The sequence below is a fragment of the Equus przewalskii genome, chromosome 8 (genome assembly GCF_037783145.1).
Source record: "Equus przewalskii isolate Varuska chromosome 8, EquPr2, whole genome shotgun sequence".
Taxonomy (NCBI): Eukaryota; Metazoa; Chordata; class Mammalia; order Perissodactyla; family Equidae; genus Equus; species Equus przewalskii.
In genome coordinates, this window is record NC_091838.1 from 2,374,038 (window position 1) to 2,395,811 (window position 21,774).

General features: G+C 45.3%; 2 protein-coding genes across 7 annotated transcripts in view; one reads left to right on the top strand and one right to left on the bottom strand.

Moving 5' to 3' along the window:
• Positions 1-12,475, bottom strand: part of CPNE3 (copine 3) — a 41,551-nt gene extending 29,076 nt beyond the window's left edge. Inside the window, exons 1-3 of one of the 2 annotated variants that reach the window (XM_070631345.1) lie at positions 12,189-12,475; positions 1,181-1,320; positions 729-908 (exon numbers count right to left, since the gene is read on the bottom strand). In XM_070631345.1, the coding sequence (XP_070487446.1) occupies positions 729-908; positions 1,181-1,312 (312 nt within the window). In that variant the 5' untranslated portion in view covers positions 1,313-1,320; positions 12,189-12,475. Of the gene's footprint in view, positions 1-728; positions 909-1,180; positions 1,321-11,580; positions 11,958-12,188 lie in introns of those variants that run through there. The other variant, XM_008544494.2, reaches the window with a different exon arrangement.
• A 5,824-nt stretch (positions 12,476-18,299) lies between these two features.
• RMDN1 (regulator of microtubule dynamics 1) overlaps positions 18,300-21,774 on the top strand; it is a 39,495-nt gene continuing 36,020 nt past the window's right edge. The window contains exons 1-3 of one of the 5 annotated variants that reach the window (XM_070631378.1): positions 18,469-18,655; positions 19,022-19,321; positions 19,840-19,976. In XM_070631378.1, the coding sequence (XP_070487479.1) occupies positions 19,938-19,976 (39 nt within the window). In that variant the 5' untranslated portion in view covers positions 18,469-18,655; positions 19,022-19,321; positions 19,840-19,937. Of the gene's footprint in view, positions 18,656-19,021; positions 19,322-19,839; positions 19,977-21,774 lie in introns of all 5 variants that reach the window. The other 4 variants (XM_070631379.1, XM_070631381.1, XM_070631377.1 and 1 more) reach the window with 4 other exon arrangements.

Below are 21,774 nucleotides of genomic sequence, written 5' to 3' on the forward strand. Positions count from 1 at the left end.
GAAAAAAAATGACTCGTCCCTGCTGAAGCCTTCCCCATTCTACTACAAAGGGTCACGACCTCGCCTCAGGAGTCCAACTCTGAGCTAGGAGCACCACGGTGAGCCCACAGACATGGCCCTGCCCTGCCCCAGCCGGTCATACACGGAGAGACAGACAATTAGGTAAGTGCAGTAAATACGGGCACGCCGAGGCAGAGGGCAGCAGAGAGAACCAGGTGAGCACGGGGAGGCGCTCCAAACTACACCAGGATCAAAGAAGGCTTCCTAGCGGGACTAGGTTTAAACTGATGAACCCAGGGTTCAAGAAGAGCAAAACGATGGTGTTGGGGCATTGGGGGGTCAAGAGGTACCGGTCATGCTGGTTAGGACTCAAAGTTGCTGTTGCTCTGACAGCATTTATGACAAACGTAAGAACAACACTGCACTGAAATCTGTGAACAGCACCCAAAGCAGCTGGAGCAATGGGATCATTCATTGAAATGTCGAATGAAACACCCCCAACTCAAAAGAATTAACAGGCTTTGCCAAAAACACAAGGTCCTTGCCCTTAGGAAAAATCAGGTAAATTCTATAATGTTCAAGCCAATCACACCAATATATGAACTTAGTCTTCAAAGTGACTACATGTTTCTCAACTTAAAAAATTAAACTAATGAGCACTTATCCAAAACACCAATTCTTTGGTTAAAATTTAGCCAAAATGCAGTCTAGCAACTATTCATACTCACTTGTCCAAGGGTACACTCACACTCTCCTAAGAAGTCGTCATCACTCAGCTCGATGGTTTTGTTGTCGATGTCATAAATCCCAAATTTCAATTTCTGAACCACTTCAAAGTAGTAATCAATAATAAACGTCTTGGAAAATTTGGGATTCAAGCAATTCTTAATCCTTTCTGTGCGCTCCACCTATACGCACCCCCCAAAACAAAAAAGTTTCTTCAGATCAAATGTGCACTTAGATTTCAGTATCTTTATGTACTAAATGTAACTAAGTATAAGCACGACAGGTAAGGGAAGTTTCTATATGTGGATGAAAAATTCCACAATCAAGGACAAACTCACCCCAGAAAACTACATTAACAGATGAGATGGTTTTACTATTTTTAACATGTGTAAAACTCCTCATGTTGTCACAAGAGAGATTCAGACTGCTTTGCACCTACAGTATTTAATATTACCTCATACCACTGTTGACCGCTCGTATTCAAAAACAGCACACACAAAGGGTCTGACTTTGACCCTACATCTGTATCCAAAAGGTTGTCACAGGAAATATTCAGCTCCACCTTCGTGACGCACTGGGCAGCCATCTCTCAAGCTGTGAGAAAATCAAGGAAATGGAAAGCCAATGAAGTGGTGCCTTGAAGAGGCACATGCAATCCTAACGAAACAGCTGGGTTCTTAAGACAAATTGTCAAAACAGGGTAACAGTGAACTTGCTAGAATAAGACTGTTACACGTGCCTCCTGGTGACTGCGATGTCTATTAGCCCATCCCAGTGACATGGCTTCAGTCAGATTCTCTTGCTGGGATGAAACTCATTTACTGTATGACACTAAAATGCAGCATTTAGGATGGCAAATAAGACACACTAATCTTCTTTTCACTTTACTATAAATTTTACCATTCAGAAAAAGTCCAAGCATAACCTTGATCCTTCACTTAAAAATAAACATAGCATTCTGCTACAAAACAGATTAAAACACAACCTTAATCTTATTTTTGTTTATTCAGTAAGATACTGAGTGAGATATCTGCTGATTTCAAAGAATTGTGGCTAAAACCCAAACCTGGGGAATAAGAGACCCCAAATACCGCCCCCCAACCCATCTTACAGCACATTTTACAGCAGTGGTTCTCAACCTTCGCTGCTTATTGGAATCACCTGCAGAGTTTTCAAAGCCCCTGGTACTGGTGTCCCACAAACAGAGTTGATTTAATTGGGTTAGGGTGCAACCAAGGCATCAGCTCCTTGGATCATTCTAAAGTGTAGACAAAATTAACAAGCCCACTGCTCTACAGAGAGCATCCAGCAAATAGGCATGGCTCATCTTTCCTCATGACTTGCTGAGAAATACTAGAGTTAGCCCAACTTTCACCAACCCCTTCTCGTCCCAACCTCCAACCAATACATGAAGAAGACTGGGGCCAGGGCTGAGGACGTGGGGGCCAGCCTCGAGAGGAGAGGCAGGGTTGAGGGTGAGCTGCTTTCCTCAATGAAGCCAAGGAAAGAAAGGGAGTGCAGGCGTCACTGAGAAGAGGACACAGGCATTGCGTTCCCCAGCTGGCATCCGCTTGGCCAACCACGTCCAGAGCGACGTGGCGGTTGATGGTGGTAGGTCAGGTCTGGAGGTAGGAACGTACGTGCAACCTAGAGCTGCTGGCAACATCCTTAGACTGTGGCGTCGTTAGTGTTCTTTACCCCCCACTTTGAGATTTAGCTGAAATTCTGAGACAACAGGAACAAATATACCCACCATCCTCATCTTTAAACAAGATTTCTGTGCTACAAAACGCCTAATCAGGTCTGAAATAATAAAAAAGAAAAAGTGCTAAAAACATAATGCGAGGCAAGAAACCGGTGTGAAAGCAGAGACCATAAAACACAGAAGCACAGAGATGACGGTGGATGACTCAGGTCCTCTGCAGTTACCCACGTCCATGAGGTCTCTGGCAAACTGACACCGGGGCCTCACCCCCAAGCTCTTCTTCCTTGGGTGCTCCATCCCTGACTCTCCTCTTCTCTTCCTCCTACCCGGGAACTGCGAGCACCCCTGCAGGCTGTCCCCTCCTAATCCTTGTCCACCTTCACTTCTTTTGAGCTTAAGGCATCCGCCTGCACACAGTACTCCCCAAACCAACAGCCTTCACCCCATCCCTGTGCCCAGTCACCCTTCCCCCCGTTCACACCCACCATCCTCAGCCCTGAAGCAGCCTCCTTGACCCGCCCCTTCCTCTTCACTGCCCCACATCACAGGCTCTGGAATCAGACCACCCGAGTTCTCATCTGCATGCCACGCCTGACTTAATGTGTGACCTTAGGCAAGAGCCTTAACTTCTCTGTTTCCTCACCTACAAAATGAAAATAATAACTGCCCCTACCTCATACAGTTGTTATGATGACAAAATGAGTTAATATATTTAAACAGTGCCTACAACATAGTAAAAATTTATTATTACTACTATTATTATTATTTTGGGACTACCTGCCTCCAGGATCCGATCCTCTCTTATCTGTCCCATGTTTCATATTTTTTATTATTCCATTCCTTGATGATTTCCCTAATTACTCCACCCCAGAACAAGTCATTCGTTTGAATTCCTGCTACACTAACAGTAACAGCGTACTACAGTCCAGAAACAAGACCAAATCTGCAGTAACGCACACGTGGGTTGAACCGTGCGTCTGGAGCTAGCTGTGTGACTTCACCCAAGTTACTGCCTTTCTGAGCCTAGACTTCCTCAACAGTAAGGCCGGAGACACAGCAAGTGAATGTGTAAATCTGCACATGCCGGGCATGCTTTTCACACCTAACAAAGAATCTATGGAACAAATGTTAGTTGCATAATTTTTTTCTTTTGCAGAAGGTAGTTTAGAGTCCCACTCGCAGTACCCAGGATGATGCAGTCCCCTGGATGGAATGAGCACGGATTTCTAGAGCTTCCAAAAAACAGTATGTAGAGAATTCTCTACCAGCAACCAGAAAGCCCTCAAATTTCCAAGAATGGGGAGAATTCAACAGAAAATGCAGACAATATCTACGTGCGAAGTCAGTCTCACAGCAAAGAGACACAACACATCAGAAAAGCATTATTTTTCTCCCTAACAATGCTCAAATAAGAGCTGCAAAAACACCAGGCCAGGAACACCGGACTCTTTAGCAGATTGCTGACAGTTACATTACTGCATTGCTGCTGGGACACAAATTTCCTCTATTAGCACCATCCCCCCTGAATACGACTGAATGCAGCCTCATTTTTATCTACAAACCCATTAGGGCTGAAAGGCAAATGGAAGATGTTACATAAACACCCGGTCTGGAACCTTGTTAATGGCAACAATCATGAAGACGCTCTTTTTATTTCCCTTCTACGTAATTATCCAGCAACGTGGTATACAATTTTAAAAAGAGCAACAGGGTATTCTACTACGAGGGGAGAAAATAAAACAAATGCTTTGTACTCTCTGAGTATAGAAAATCGGGGACTTGGCTGCGATAAGGGACCAGGCAGAGGAATACACATGCCCCAGGATTAAACGACAGCTTCTCCACTGTACGGACCACTTAGTGGAGAACCATTTGGTTTCTGAAATGCGAAGAACCCCTAGAAATACTCAACATCTCAACCATCTCCCAGTCACCGTCACTCTCCTGAATCAACATTATACAACACAGATAACTCAAAGGAATTGAAAATTAAGACCCAATATTTGAAGCAGGGCCTGACACATGAAATCTAAGTCATATGGCTCCCATGCCCTAGCTGGAAATCCTGAAGTCTTGTCTGCTCCATCTTTTCCCATCTCCCCTTAGACCCAACTCCTTACATCTACTCAGTCATGCAGATTCTGCCTCCTGCAACCCCAAATCCCTCAAATGTGGAAGAGCACACCCTTCCCTAGGGGACCCACAGTCACAACTACTTCAGGTCTCCTGTAGCGCTCAGCTGCCTACTGGAATAGTCTCCTAACAGGGATTCCCACCACCATCCTCTCTCCCATCACATCCTCATTAAAAAAAAAAAAAAAAATCATTACTGGCTGCCCAGGGCTACCCTAGTCCAATTAGCCAAGCCCGGAATTCACGGCTCTGTCCACATCTGCCTCAGCCTACCCAAGCACCTACCTCTGCCCACGTAAATTCTTCAAGATCCACTTCAAATGACAAGCTGCTGCTATACCCCCAGTGCAGCTATGGCACTGATCCTATGTTCTTTCCACTGTTCTTACTGCATGTGTAGGTCATCACCCTTTCCATGTCCTGCGAGCTGAGGACAGGGACCACATTTTATGGCTTCCTCTTCATCCGAAAGCACGATGACTGGCACGGGTTATGTGTGGCAGAAAGAGCAGTAACTTTGCAGTCAAAATGCTGGGTTCAAATTTCTTTCTATTTATTTGGGCATGTCAGCTCTGCCAAATTATCCATCTAAACCTCAACTTCCTCATCTACAAAATGGGGATTAAAAAAACAACTGACAGTCGTAGGTTTGTAGCTTGCTCGGCATGTACTAGACGTTCTGTGAATTACAGCAATTATTATTTTATTAACTACTCAAATATTTTAGTTGATTGTCTCGGCACTGATAGCTTATTATTAAATTGTAAGACACAAAGCACCCTTCTCATCCTTGTTTATGAAGAGCTCCCTGGAATGACAACAGTAAAAGAATCCCTGAGATTTACATAAAATTAATTTGCCAAATCAGCCAGCCTTGACTACAGATAAGTGCTAATTTTCCTAAATCCTCTCAGAAGGTTTGTTCATCTCAGCTACTGCATAGTTGGTGCCCTAGGGAGAAGGCCCAGGGCCAGTGACAATGACTCATTATTTGTCCTAAAACAACTGGGAGGGAAAATCAGTGCTCACCCACCAAGGCCTTTAGTAAACTTCAGTCTTTAGCTACAACATGAGGAGGTCGGCAGCATCAAAAAGTTCTAAAGGTTCCTTCTGGTTCAAATACCATGATTCACTAACTGCTGGTCCATAGCGCATCCCGCATGACCTCCAACGAAAGGGAGCTGGAGCAACCTTGTGGCTGGAACAGGGCCTAGCAACATCAGCAGTACACACCCGATGCAGTATTTCTTAAACTCTGTGGCTCAAAACAGTAATGTGTCCCCCTCCAAAAAAAGTGAGGGAAGGCTAATGCGGCAGTAACTCCAAGAGCTGCTACGCTACTTGGAGGTCCCAGGTCAAACTGACAAGGGTATGTATTACTAAGTGCATAAGAGGTCACTGTGTCCCCATTACTATGTGAAGGACAGGGGGACACGACACAGCAATAGACCTTTGAGGTCATTATAACTATACTGGAGAGCCACTCATTCAACAATTATTGATTGAACACTTCCTAGGTATTCTAAATGCCAAGGGGTGGGAGGGGGGGAGGGGAAAGGAGAATGCAAAACAAAAGCAAAGTAAATACCTAGCTAGCTATGTGCACATAGAAATAATATACGACAATATAAAATTGCGTAGTGCAGGCAGGGAGCAAGATGCTCTCAGAACTGGAGAAAAAAATATCCTGGAGGAGATTTCTACTTTTACTGAGGATTAAAACCACAGCCCACTATAAAAGAATTTGCATTCTTGTTGCCACATGCTACTGGATTTTTTTTCACCTGAAATTTAAGGGCAGAGAGTGGTAGAGGGGAGAATGGGAGGAAAGGGGACTGGAAAGTTAATAATTCCATAGACCTGGATAATTTCTGGTTTTGCTTTTTACAATTTTCAAAGTGCTTCCAAATATATTGTCTTCTGAACCTCATCAAAACCCTAGTGAATTGGGCAAGACAAGGATTACTACTACATGGTAAGAGGCCAATACTCCACAGCTATGGCTATAATAGGAAGCAGTCAAATATCTGGACTGCCCCAGAGTATGCTGATACTTTTCACCACATTACTAATTGTCAAAACAATGCATAGTGTCTATTAGGAAAAAAAAATGTTTCTCCAAAAAGGTAAACTTTTCCCAGATAAACAAGCTACCAAGTGGCAGGGTGGGGACAAGAACCCAGATTTTTATCCCCTAATGCCAGAATGCCCTGAGGGCACTAAAGCCTCATAATCATTATTTAATATAACAGCAATAATCTGTAATTAATTTCCTTATGGCTTTCCAGTTAGTATATCAAATGTAATATTCAGTCTGACACAAATTAATCAACAGGATATTAAAAGTTACAAGGTAAATATTTAAGCTACCACTATTACTATCTTTCTTAAACAAATGTAACCAGAAGAAGAGTAGCTTGCCAATGTGTAACAGAACTGAATGACTGATATTTACATCAGAGCAGTTCCTCTTCAAGACAGCCCATTAAACCGCAAATTACTTCAGGCAAAGAAAACATTCTCTCCTTGCTAGAGTCTCCTCACACACAGACCTACATGGGGGTCACAGGACCTCAATGCTTTCTGAGGGGACTGCTGGACCATCTTGGGGCAGCAACATTTATTCTCAGGAATAATCCACTATCCAGAAATTACTATCCAGACTTTGAGAGTGAAAAACTCATATGAAAGGAATTCACACAGAGCTTGTCCTGTATTTTGTAAGAAAGTGATGCCCACATTTTTCTTTTTTTATACCTGCCATGGGATACTAGAAATGGGGATAGAGAATTAGGTCCAGCACAAAAGCACGTACACAGAGAAATAGGCACGTTTTCTTTTCAATGTGAAGAAGAACAAACAGGAAGGATCACTGGATCAGAGTTAAAAAACTGGAGGGTAGTTGTGTCAGTCACACCACACACGGGAAAGTGCTGTAACCTCTCAAGGCCCCAGTGTTTTCAATTGTTAGCTAAGAGTTGAGCCAGTCACTTTAAGTAACTTCTCAGGCCTCCTCCAGTTTCTAGGAGTCTAATTTAATTACGGTGAATATGGAAGTTGTTTAGGAAGTAGTACTGAAAAAGTAGGGGGGAAAAAAAGAGCAGAAAATTTATAAGAACTAAAAAGAGAAATGGAAGAAAAATGATAAAATTTCCAAATCCAGCCTCCATTTCCCATTATCGAAAAAGCTGAATCTGAAAAAAATACATTTAGATATCTCCCCACTATTTAGCTACCTTTGCTTGAAATTGTTATCAAATTCCCTATCCATTCTCAGATGACTCGAAAAAATAAGCACATCAACAAACAAAACACAGGGCCCCGTCTATCAGGCACACGCGGCATAATAAGGAAGTGAATTTTACTACCATCCACAGAATCTCCCATCAGTAAACTCTCAGCTCATATCATGGCAGCAAAAGGAATCAGTTCTTGGCCAACATTTTTTATAATGAATTTCCAGACTCTTGCATTGTCTTGAACAAAATCTAAATAGTGAGATTACCACTGATACCTAAACATACAGAAGTGGGGGAAGCAGGAGTGAATAGAAAGTGCTACCACTTGATCACTCTTACTTTAAACATGAGAAGCATGTGCAGTGTTACCCTGTCCTTATTGCTACAAAGTGAGCAATCGACTGAGACCCCTTCCTTGATTTCTCTAGAAAATTCCTAAGATATACTGATCCCTTCTATGATTCATAGTAGGTTAGAGTTTCCTTAACATGTAGTTCAGGTTACACTGCTTTACTAATTCCTTGGCTATTGCATACACATTTTAGAAATGTCACTGATTCTATTTTCAAGCCTACCAAACGAACAGTTGATCGTAGGTGCACTGAGGGAGGAGTTAAAAGTTAGAAGGAGTGACCTCTCAGGGTTGACTCAGTCATGAAACACCCATCTTGGCAAAGTTAGCTACAGAGTACGCGTCCATGAAATGAATCATCTTTTACCAAAAACTGCCTTGATGAAAATGAGAGCTGCACCCCTAGCAGAAAATGCCAGGATGCTCAGCTGGAAAGTTTTAAAGTTACAAGGACTAGGTAAAGCTCTGGCCAGCTGGGCAGTGGGCAGGCTGGATGCTAAATTAAGGCACATCAATTTTGGGGTTCTTGTTCCTCTCCAAGTGCTTGAAGAACTTCCCACCTTCCGGAATCTTCCAGATGTCGGACCACTCATCAGAACTTCTTACCTGCCCCTATAATCCGATTATGCCCGACTCAGAAAGCATGCTTTCTGAAACTCCGCCCCCTCCCTCTCTTCTTAGCAAGGCATGTACAGTATCTAACTGCACAAGACATTTTGTCACTATGTGCTCCTCACTAGTTCGTGGTGAACAATGATACGAACATTCTTTCCGTTTAAAGCTGTGACAACAACTCCGACTGCTCAAGGTTACAAAGTTTGCATGTTGGGCAAGGACTGTTGAGATGCATACACATTTCCTGATTGCAAGAATATTTACTTTATGGTTGCTTAGCACACACATCTCCGTTGTTTTTAACTTTCTGGCAAACACCTTTATATTTCCCAATATGAACAGTTTCAAAGTACTTATTCCTTCACTCCATACTCATCCAACAAATATGTATAGAGTACCCACTGTGTGTCAGGCACAATTCTAAGGTCTTAGGAGACAACAACAAACAAAATAGACAATAGACAAATATCCTGCCCTCATGAGGTTACACTATAGAGAAACAGACAATAAAAAAGGTAAGTAAAGCATATCATACGCTAGGTTGTAGCAAGTGCTAAAGAGACAAAGCAGAGAAGGGGAGCAAGAAGTACTGAAGGTAGGGTGCGATTTTGGATATTTTATAAACTTATTTTGACCCTGCCATCAGGAAATACTTGTTTTGATTTTCGCTTCTTTTTAAAAAATCCTGACCTCTACACAGATGAAAATGTGGACAGACGAGTTCCTCTTTACAGTTGCAGATACCTATTTTAACATGTCTATCACCTTAGGGTCTAGAGACATGGTAAACTAAAAGCTCAGAAAATTGAAACAGCCTGATGACAATGCATACTGCAACCACACTGGTGCTGTGGCAATTTTCACAGGAACCAGACATAATCCATCCGCTTGCTAAGAGGACATTTCAAAATGACTTGCTAAAATGAGTATGTAGTATTTTCTTCCATTTTTTACAAGGAAACTGTATTAATATGCTATCCATCTAATTTATATTGGTAAGTGTGACAATTACATTAATTTTAATGTCTTTTTAAAAATTATGATTGCATACTGGTAAGCTGTCATATATTAAAAGAATAACCTCTCCAAAAGAATGCCAATACACCCTCCTCCCAACCCCGTCAGCTTTTTCAAATACATTTAAACCAGCATAATCAGCTTAAATGTAATTATCATAATCTTATCAAAATGTATACATAATGTCTGCTTTTGCTTATCATATCAGAAACTTAAATAATGTAGGTAATTAAAATCTGATACTTCACTTTTAGGTGCTAATTTAATTCTCCTTCTCAGCCACTTTTTCTTTCGACAAATCTTCTACCAAATATCCCACCTAATTGTTTGGACTTTACCTTGACTAGTAATCCTTACGAGATAAGTAAGAACAGGCAGGAACAACATTGGTGAGAAGAAAGCTGGCCTGTAGGGTGAAGGTAATCATGGGTACACTAAATGCCCACGCCTGGACTCCTCAAACTTGCTGAGTACCACCAACCAAAGTGGCATTGATCCTTGCTAACAGACCCATCTAAAAGACCATGCTTTGATGAGCAGAGATGACTCATTACAAATCCTTGAAAGTCGAAATGTTATTTAATCATATTTCACATCCAACACTAACTTTCCTAGTTTTGCAGACAGGCAAACTTTCTAGCATACTAAATCACTGAGTAAAGAAAGTTTTGAAAAAGAAAGAGAAAAGAAAACTCTAACAATGGTAGACAAAAAGTGCAGCGATAGTACCAAAAGGGGAGGGCAAGGCAAGTACGTCTAAAGCTATAGCAAGAATTGATAGGAGCTGGGGTACAGTATGAACTGGGTATCTGAACAGAGGCTGCGATGGAAATATGCAGGGCAGCAGTAGTAACAGCACTGTAAAGGGTATACAAAAATAAAATATTTTAAAATGTGCGATACTTAGGTTGTCTTAAATTTACGTAGAAATGAAGATCATTGTCTACAAAGTGTTCACACTAAAATCCTAAGTGGTCAGTCATTGAGCAACCCCAAAAAGGCAAAGAATCCTTTTGTTTGCCCCATCCTGAAAGCTCCTGTCCCTCTCCTTTGCTCAGGGTCCGGATCTGAGAGAAGAAATCCTGAAAGAGACCTGCACACTTCCTCGTGGGGTCTGTGCCAGGCACCTCGCAGTCTGTGGCGCCCTGAGATTCGGCCCCCGTCACGTCCAGAGCCTCAGCCTGGCCCAGCCCCACAGACTTGCCTCTGAATTTCTTTAGCTCAGAGAGGGATGCATTTTTCCAATTTATCAGTCAAAAGGAACTGCCTTTTTAAAAACTCTCTCAAAGGCAGAAAAGCGGCCCTGGGTGCCAGAGATGCATCTATTGTGGTCACTGAACTGTCATCATACATGCCATCTGTTCTCAGCTCTTTCTTATCTTTACCTGCTTCCCTCTACCTGTACTTCAGGCCTGCACAAGTTTGGTTTGGCTCTGGCTGGCTCAGAGTTGGAGTCAGCTGACCCCATAATGACAAGAGCAGGACATACAAAGCTATAGGTTTATAGCCTAAATGTGTGCCAGGCACTTTGTTAAGTGTTTTCAATACACATTGAATCCTCATAACAACCCTGTGACCTAGGAGGTATTTTATCTCCACTTTACGAATGCAGCAACAGGCCCTGGGAGGTTAAGTAAACTGTCCAAGCTCATACAGCTAACACATCTCAAAGCACAGATCTGAAATCCAGGTATCCCTCTTCTGCTAAAGAGTGATGTTCTTTACACCAAGCCATCAAGCCTGTGCTCTGAAATCATAAAGACCAGAATTCCAACCCTCAGGCTACCACTTACCGCTTGTGTCAGGTTTGGGAAATTTTCAACCTGAGTTTCCCGGCGCATGAAAGGGAATGAGCACACCTCTTAAGTTGGTGGTTGTGAGCAGTGAATGAGCTAACATACATAAAGATCGTCTGGCAGTGTTGCGGGGTCCCGTAATCGATAATCGCTATGTTCAATCTCGCCCTGCCCTCTATTTCACCAGCAGTTAGAGGGGCAGCCGCGGAAAGGTCACACCGAGGAGAAGCGAGCCCGCGCATCCCCTTGCAGCGCGAGGCCGGCGCCCGGCCGCAGCCCCGGACACGGCGGAGGCTCGGGGCCGGCGCGGGCGCGGGGCCGCCGGGAGAGCTCCCCACGCCCCCGGGACTCCCTCAGCGAGCCTCCGCGGCCCCGGGCGGGGCGGGACCGTCCCCTCCCCGGCTGCTGCCCGCCCCGGCGCAGCCCGCCCCTGCCTGCCCGCCGCGAGGTGGCGGGGCCCGCACCGCGCCCGGCGCTCGAGGCCAGCCCGGGGGCGCCGCGGCTCCACCGACCCCACCGCGGCCCAAACCGCACCGGCCACGGCGGCGCTCCCGGCGCGGCCCCCTCCCGCAGGGCCCGGGGACCGCGGGGCCCGCCGCACTCACGTCCGGCTCGGGGGCGACGCTAGCGAGAAGCGAGACCAGGCCGCGGGAGGCTTCGCGGAACGGGCGGGCGCCCGCGCGGGGGGCGGGGCGGATGGGGCGGGGCAGGGGCTGGAGCGGGGCTGGGGGAGGCAGGGGCTGGGGGAGGCGGGGCTGGAGCGGGGCGGAGGGGCGGGGCGGAGGGAGCGGAGGGGCGGGGCTAAGGCGAGGGCTGGCGGGGGACGGGTGGGGGCGGGGCCGATGGGGCAGCGCCGAGGTGGGGCAGAGGGCCCGGCGGAGGGGCGGGCGGGGCCGAGGGTGGGCAGAGGGGGCTGGGCTGATGCGGCGGGGCTAAGGCGGGGCGGAGGGGCAGGTGGAGCACAGGGAGGACGGGGCGGGGAGGGGCGGGGAGGGGCGGGGAGGGGCGGGGCTGATGCGGCGGGGCGGGGCGGAGGACCAGAGGCGTTTATGGGGCGGGGCTACGGCGGGGCAGTGGGGCGGGTGGAGCAGAGGGAGGGGTAGGCGTGGCTCAGGCGCGGCCCCGCCCCAGGCCCGGCCAGCCCGGTACCCCGGAGGCGGTCTGCTGCTGCCTGTGGGCTGATGCTGTAAGGCCGCTTAGCAGGTCACTTCCGTACGGAAAGCTCCAAGTTGACTTTAGGCATTAAAATCAGATGTTTGCACCTAAATGAATTCCTGAAGGATAAAAGAACTAAAATACTTGAGGGGCTGGCCGTGGCGGAGTGGTTAGGTTCCGTGCTCTGCTTCCGGGGCCGGGTTTCCCGGTTCAGATCCTGGGCGTGCACCTAGTACCACTCATCAGGTCATGCTGAGGCAGCGTCCCACATAGCACAACCAGAGGCACTCACAACTAGAACCTGCAACTATGTACTGGAGGGCTTTGGGGAAAAGAAAAAAAATACTTGAGAAAATCTGTACCACTATCTGAACAAGGAAGGAATCAGCCTTAAAGTAGTGACAGGGGAGCTCTTAACCATTCTTACTGAGAGCGATTCCAGTGTGCACAATACCGGACTCATTTTACATCCTTAAGTGCATCTAATCCTCACAATTTTGTGACATATTTAGTGCCCTGATCCCCATTGCACAAATGAGAAAACTGCCACTGAGTAACTTGAGATTTGGTAGCTAAGTATTTGGCTACTTGCCTAAAGTCACAGATTCTAAGTAAACTAACCTCAGAACACCCCGCTTGACACTGCTCGATGCCGCCTGAGACAAATAAGCCACTACGGAGAATACTGCTACATTCGACTGCTTGAAGTTTAAACTTCTGCCCAGGGAAAACAGGGACAAAATCAATAGGCAAACACATTGGGAAAAATATTTGCCGCAAACCTGACAGTCAAAGAAAGGGTTAGTATCTTAAGTACATTCAAGCTGATTCAGAAAAAGAAAAGAAAAGAAAAATGGGCAAAGGATAAATTTTTTAATTACAGAAGAAATGTAAAAGGAAATAAAGATATATACCTTCCTAAGTAAAAACTTTACTTTTAATCCAAAAAAATGAGAACTAGACACTTTTAAATAATCGCATCAGTGCAAGTGACGATTCATTTATTTACTCAACACCTCCTGGGGGGCCTACTATGGGCCAAGCATTGTTCTAGATTTGTGAGAAGCTAGTGACAGACAAAAGCTTCTATCCTAGTGGGAGAACAAATAATAAGTTATTGAAAACAAACAAGATGACTTTAGATAGCTGTAGGTACCATGAGGGAAGTAATACTACAGGGCGATGTGATTGAGAGGGACTTGGGGATAATGAAAGCTTATTTAGACTGGAGATCAGAGAAGCTCTCTCTAAGGTGGAGATGTTTGGTCTAAGACCTGAAAATAAGGAAGAGCCAGTCACGCAAAGATCAGAGGCCAGTGGAACGACAGCAGGGGCAAAAGCAGGAATAGACTTCGCAAGTGGCAGGGACAGAAACAAGGCCTTTGTGGTTGGAGCCTAGTGGGGAGGAAGAAGAAGTGTTTTATTTTGTTTTTACTAAAGGTTGGTAAAAACAACCTTTTCGTTTTACTTTTGATTCTGTTTTTACATTTAAGTGACGGTCTTCAGGCATCACTAATTTAATTGCAAGTTTCAAAATTTCCAGAATACGTAGTATCTACACCTAACCTTCATGATTTTTGTCTCCACTAAAATAGGGAGACAGCAGAGACAAGGGGATGGTTTTGTACTTTTAGTACCCATAAGTGATCTCTCATTTAAATACATGGTGCCATAGCTATTCAATGTACTTATTCATTCTCCTCAAACTATAGTCTAAAATCTATTCCACTGTTGTTTGTATTCATTCACCCATTTATTCAACATGTACTGAATGCATATTATGTACCAGGCATAACAAGGTTGTAGAAACAAGGAAGAAACAAGCATGGGACTCAACACCTGGTGGAGATTTAAATGGATCCTAAAATGAATGAGATATTCACAAAATACTCTCCTGGGTGTTCTACCTCACTGGATGTTCCTTCTCATCTCTTTTGCTTCTTTGATCCTCATAATCCCAGTTTTTACACTAGAGTGCTCCAGAGCTTGGTTCCTGGACTTTTCTTCTTTTCTATCTTCACTCACACCCTTAGTTACTTCATCTAGCCTTACAGCTTTGAAATCCATCTATATTCTGAAGGCTACCAAACTACAAGCCCAGAAACTCTAGATTCCAACTCCCTACTCTATACTTGGATGGTGGATTAGTTATCTACTGAGCTATAACAGATTGCATCAAATTTAGGGGCTTAAAACTAGACAGCTTCTGTGGTTCAGGAACTTAGGAGTGGCTTAGCTGGGGGGTCCTGGCTTATCATCTCTCACGATGTTCCTGTCAGGTATTAGGTGGGGTTTCAGTCATCTTAGGGGGCTGGAGGATCCACTTCCAAGGTGGCTTACTCACACACCATCACCTTGGCAGTATTCTATCTGTCAAACGGACCAGGTTTGATTTAATGTGGGAGGGAATTCCACAAAGGAGTAAATCCGGGAGGTAAGGATCATTGAGGGCCACCTTGAAGCCTGGCTACCACAGATATCTAATAAGCATTTCAAATCTAATCTGATCTTCCTCCTCAAAGCTGTCCCTTGTGCAGTGTTCTCTATCTCGAGTTATGGCAAAGCATTCTTCCATTGTTTAGGCCAAAACTCTTGGAGTCATCTTGAGTCTCTCCTCTGATACCCCATTCCTATCTGGTCTGGTCTGTCAGCTAATCCTGTCAACTCTACTTTCAAAATATATCCAGATTCTGACCACTCACATCTTCCAGCCTTGTCCAAGGCACCACTATTTCATTCTAGATTATTGTAATACCCTAGTAATTGCTTCCCTAGTGCTCCCCTTCAGTGTATTTTCAAAACAGTCAGACGGATGTAATTAAAATATAAATTAGGGACTGGCCTTGTGGCCATGGCTGAGTGGTTAAGTCCGTGGCTCTGCTTTGGCGGCCCAGGGTTTTGCCAGTTTGGATCCTGGGCACAGACATGACACCACTCATCAAGTCATGCTGAGGCAGCATACCACATAGCACAATCAGAAGGACCTACAACTAGAATATACAACTATGTACTGGGGGTGCTTTGGGGAGAAGAAAAATGAAAAATGAAGAAGACTGGCAACAGATGTTAGCTCAGGGTGCCAATCTTTAAAAAAAATGTAAATTAGATTATGTCACAATCATACAAAGAAAAAAATCAAAGTTCTTAAAATTGCCTACAAAGTCCTTCACTACTTGGTCCCCATCTCCTCTCTGACCTTGTCTCTTAATACTCTCCTCCTTACTCACTCTACTCTACCTAGAGTGGACTTACTGCTCATGGAAAACACCACTTGCCTTCCCAATTCAGGCCTTTGCACATTCCTTCCCCTCCATACAAAATGCTCTGCCCCAAGTTATCTTGATGGTTCACTCCCTCTTCCCTGGGTTTTTATTCAACTGTCCCCATCAGTGAGGTCTTCTGCAGCCAACACCCTATTTAAAACTGCAGTGCCTACAAAGAAATACACTCTATACTCCTTCCTGCTTTATATTCCTCTTTAGCATTTATCGTCTATTACATCTTTTACTTATTTATCTGGCTTACTACCTTTCTTCAACTAAAATATATACTCCACTAGGAATTGTTTGCTCACATCTGGAAGAGTACCAAGCATATTATAGATATGCAACAAATATTTGTTGAATGCATGAAGAAATTGTGCCAGGCTCTGTTACAGGCAAAAGTCACACATGCCATTGAGTTTACAGTATAGCAAAGGCACATATTATCAATTCTTATGAACTGTACCTCATATATAGTCCAGATTAACAAACAATCATGGAATACAAAAATGAAATTACAAAACGTGCTTAGAGCCCTAAAGGAAATGAAAGTATATTAGGGGGAATCAAGAAAAATTTCTCTGAGGAAGTGACATTTGTGCAAAGAGCTGAAAGATGAATAGGAATTAGCTAGGTAAAGACTATTGGAGTGGGGTGGGAAGAAGCCGCAGGGTGCCAAGGTTGTGGAACGAGAAGGAACGCTGACAGAGAGAATATCATATAGGGCAGGTCTCAGGCTCAGTGGAGGAAAGAAAAGATAGTGTACTTGGAGCCAAGACAGATATATTACGGACTTAAAGAGAGTAAAGAAACATGACAATTAAATGTAACACATAATCAGGATTTGATCCCAAGCTGGGGAAAAAAAAAATCACTGCTATAAAGGATGGTATTAGGACAATAAGCAAAATTTGTATATTAATAATAGTATCGTGCCATTTCGATTTCCTGAATTGGATAATTGTACTGGGACTAAATAAGAGAACGTCCTTGTTTGGAGGCATGAAAAGTCATGATATCAGTAATCTACTCTCAAAAGCTTTGACAACAGAAAACAATAATGGAAATATAATATGCATATTACATGTAAAGAAAGGTAAAGCAAATGCGACAAAAGTTAACAACGGCTGAATCTAGGTGAAGGATATATGGGAGTTCCAGCAATTTTTCTAACGATCTAAATTTTTTCAAAACAAAAACTTTAAAATTTCACTCTGGCTGAGCTATCAGAAGCTCGATTTCAGGATTATCATGGCATCCAGTGGTATAAACATATTATTTAGTAATACTGAGGTAGCTACCAGTAGAAATACACAGAAGTGGTTCCGTCTGTGAAAAAAAGACTGGGTTCAGGAAAGTTGGGAAGAGGATCTATATATATATATATTTAAATATACTTTGAAAACAAAGAAAATAGGGATATCACTGATGTAATCCTTAACAAATGTGGCTGATGTAATGCGAAGTAGTGGAGGCAGCAATCACACATAAGCAGCATTGGACTTGGGGTTAGAAGCTGTGAATTGCAGTCTTCTAAGGATACCTACTAGCTATGTGTCCTTGGTTAACAAATCTCTGAGCTGTAGTTCCCTCCTTTATTAATTTAGGATACCAGTTACTTCACAAGCTAGTTGGGAGGATCAAAGGAAATAAGCGTGCATTCATTCACTGTGTACTATTAACAGTACTACATAAATGCGACCTAATTTTTAAAACTATGACTATTTTCCCTTACCACTCATAGAAAATGTTCCTGCAATCCATACACTAGGTAGTCCACTGGCAGCTTGTGTTTCCACCCACGTCAACTCTGAAGTGGGACTCAAAACCTCTTCCCTCCCTCCAAAAGAGCTGCACCCTGCTGGGAGGTCTGGATCTCTCTGAACACTTTGAGGAGGAGCCGGGGAAGCCACGATCCCGAGGCAGCCAAGTGCATCACTTCCCGTCGAGAGGCCCCTCTCCCCACTCTTTCTCCCCAAGACCAGCCTGGGCTCCACAACCCTTGTTCATCTTCTCCGGCTTCACTCTTCGCCCCCAGGAACTGCCCCTCCAGTCTCTCAACCGCTCCCTGTCCCTTCTTCGTGCAGAACAGTTTCATTCTTCCCAGCACTTATTCTCAAACAGGGCCCTCTATGATCAGGATGCTCCCGACTGCGAAGGCAGCCGACAATTATAAATAGCAAGTCACTTTTTCCTCGCACGCATCAATTCTCGGGCCACCTCCGAGCTTTAAAATCCTTTCTGGGGATCTATCCATCCACGTGCCCAAATCACACCACGCCTGCGGTGAGAGGGAGCAGAAACGAGCCGGCCGGCCGTGAGGCTGCTACCTGCTCGCCGCCCAGGCCTCTCTGCGCAGGCGCAGGAGGGCCGCTGAGTCCCGCCCAATCGGGGTGTTTCCCGCCCCCGAGGCGCGGACCGGAAGCTGAGGCGCGGAGGCGGTGCCGACCCGGAAGCAGATGGAGGTGGGTTTCCCCGGAAGCGCCTGGCGTCTTTCGCTCCGCGCGGCCCGGGGGTGAAGCATCAGGCGGCGAGTCAGGGTCATGGCGCTTGCCGCGCGGCTCTGGCGCGTCGTACCCCCGCGGCCTTGGCTCCCGGTGGGGGCGGCCAGCGGGCGGAGTCGGTGCGGCCCTCGGCGACTCTGCGGCTCCGAGGTACCGGCGTCCCGGCTGGAGGGTGGGGAGCGAGGGGCGACGCGGGCGGGATGCTGCGGGATGCTGCAGGATGCTGGGGGATGCTGCAGGATGTTGCAGGCGCCGGGACCGCGACGGCGGTCCCCTGCTCTCCTCCCCGGGACGCCGCGCCCACCCTGGGGGATAGGGGACGAGCGCGAAGGGGCGCCAGCTGGCCGCTAGTCCCTGGGGAGCGTGGTGCTTGGACCCAGTTGGGAGCTTGAATAGGAGGATAAGCTGATGGGGCTCTTGCACCGGAGCCCGGGACTGCGTTTCACCTGTGACCCTGTGCCGGGCCCTGCGGGGAGAGGGATACCCAGTCAAGACCTGTCCTCCTGTCTGTCGCAGCCCTGGGGGACTTGTGAGTGTGGGCCGCGCCCACCGCCGGAGCCCTGCCATCGGGGCGTCCCCTGGGTGACACCTGCAAGAATCGGGCACCGGCCGTGTGCATGGGCTGCTTTTCGAGAGATGGGGACCCGGAGCAGGGCGGAGGGAGAGCGCAGCGATGGCATGCGCCCTCCAGGCTCTCGGGAGAAGGTTCCTAGAGGCCCCCAGACGCGTCTTGCATTAGATGTCTGCCCCAGAGCCTCTTGCACGGAAAGTCGGGGCGCTTTTCATCTGGCTGCTTCTGCGCTGGGTCCGGGTCGGGTGAGTCTGCGCGGGCCCCCTAATTAAGAACTGTGTCTCAGTTCCTGTAGCCTTGTGGGTCTCGTGGCTGCAAGCCCCATTGGCTTTCTACGCTAGATGTTTTGGGGGCTCTCAGGTGCAGATCTTAAAAGTTGGGGTGCCCGATGTGAGGTTCAGACCCTTCTCTCCTCAGGGGGAAACTTGGGGGTGTGAGTTCCCTCCTGATTGTGGGTCACTGTGCCAGCGGTGGGGTTTGTGGCAGAATTTTGTCTCACCTTTTCCTGCCTGTTGTGACGTGGGGTTTTTTCTCATGTGCCCGATGTGCAGGAGTCACTCAGCTAGTTTTAGGTTTCTTTCCGAGGAAGGTGTTCTATGTGTAGCTGTAGACTTGGCAGGTCCGTGGGAGGAGGTGTTCAGGATCTTCCTGCATTGCCATCTTGAACCAGAACCCATCGGGCACCCTTTTAGAGGCTGCCTACTACAGGCAGATCCTGAAAACCTTCTAAACCATGTTAAGTATTTCTGATTCTGTTCTAAAGGTTGTAGGAAGCCATGAGAGTTTTAAACAAGGAAGTCGTTTGATTGCAGACTTGCATTAAAAAGTAACTTTATCTAATGTCAAGAATGGAAGGGTAGAATGGATGCCAGAGACCAGATGAGAGATCCTTGCTATAAGGTAGGTGGGAAATGTGGTGATTTGAACTTCAGTGGTAGCCATGGAAATGGAAATAAGTGGATGCATTTAGAGGATATTAAGGATATAGACTTAAGCGGACCTGAGAGCTAGCATTGGTGTGGGAGTTGAAAGGAAGGAGTCCAGGAACGTTCTCGGGTTTCTGGCTAGAGCAGCAGGATGGATGGTGGTGCCATTCACTGGGATAGGACTGCAGAATGTACTTTAGTGGGTAAAGGAGGAGATGGGTTATGTTTGGGGCTAATTAAGGTGAATGTGATGAGATAGCCAAGTAGACATGTGGAATAAACAGTAGTTTGATAGTTCTGGTGTTTGCCTTCTGAGGTCTGGGCTGTAGATACAGATTCAGGAGATTTTAGGATAAATTGTAAATCATGCCATGATAGAGATTCAAAGTATTTAACAGTAAGACGAGAAGAAGGCCTAGAACCTACCACAGAGGAATCCCGGCATTTAAAGGAGAAGGAGCTGACAGGAAGTTGAGGAAAACTAGGAGGTGGTGATGACACATTCCTTTCCATCTAGTGATGAGTTTGTATTTTTGAATTCCTTCCAGCTTGAAGTTAGTATAATCAATGTTGAAGAGAGACATCTCTAAGAGTTTGCTGCTATTGTTCAACAGGCGTATATATTTTTTAACAAATATTTTTTGAGAATTTAATTTATGAAGGCATTGTGCTTGGTGTTGGAAGTACAAGGTGAAATAGCACATTCTGGCTGTCTCAGATAATGTCTAAGATATCAACAAGTTGTTAATATCTTGGAGGTGTCACTGAGTCCTGATTCCTTTAATTGATTTTTTTAGTTCCAGAAACATGATTTTTATTGCTTTCCCAGAGATGAGCAGAGAGCTGCTTCACATTAAACAAGCTGATAAGAGTCCTACTGGTAAACTGTCACTTCATTAATTTACAAGAAATATAAACGTCAGCTTCCCAACAATGCATTTTCTTCCCTCTAAGAAAGCGAGAATATTGTTTATTGAGCATGATATAAGCAAGAAAGCTGACACTCTAAATGTATCGTTTTCTCAGGCTCTAGCAGTCTGTGCAACATTGCCCACTATGTAATAGCCCTGCCAGAGGAATAGGGAACTAGGAGATTTACTGATAAAATCTTAGTCTTTTTCTCTTCTTTTTCTAGGTACCACCACCACCATACACACACACCCACGCCCATACTCTGCTCCTGTCCCACCTTGCTTCTCTTTGGTAAATATGGATAAACTCAACAAATTAAATGTTAAAAGAGTCAAATTTAGTTTTACTGCTTTCCTGTAGATTGGTTTTGAATCCAGTTAAGTGCAATGTCTTGAATATTCATGCTCAAGAAAGTAAATAAAGCATTCAGCAAACTGGAATTTGTTGGATCCCTTATTCCAACCCAGGGTGTGAGAAATTAAGGTGTGGATTCAGATGTGGGTTGTGAGAGAGAGAGTGGAGAATGACTCCAAGGTTTTCTGTTTATTTTTTTTAACCTGAACAACTAGAAGAATAGAGTTGGCATTTACCACGAAAGGGAAAACTGAGAGGAATGGTTTTGAGGAACAATAGCTGTTTTGGCTGATTAGCTTGAGAGGCCTGTTGCACTTCACGTGGAGACAGGTGTTGATTAGGCAGCTGGATGTGTGAGTCTCAAGTTTGGAGGAGGCATCTGGGCTTCACACTGCGTTTGCATGTTTTTGGCATGTTGATGGTATTTAAAGCCATGAAACGAAGCAAAGTCACCAAAGTGCTACAAAAAGAGAAAAGAAGGTCTGAGACTAAGCCCAGGACACACC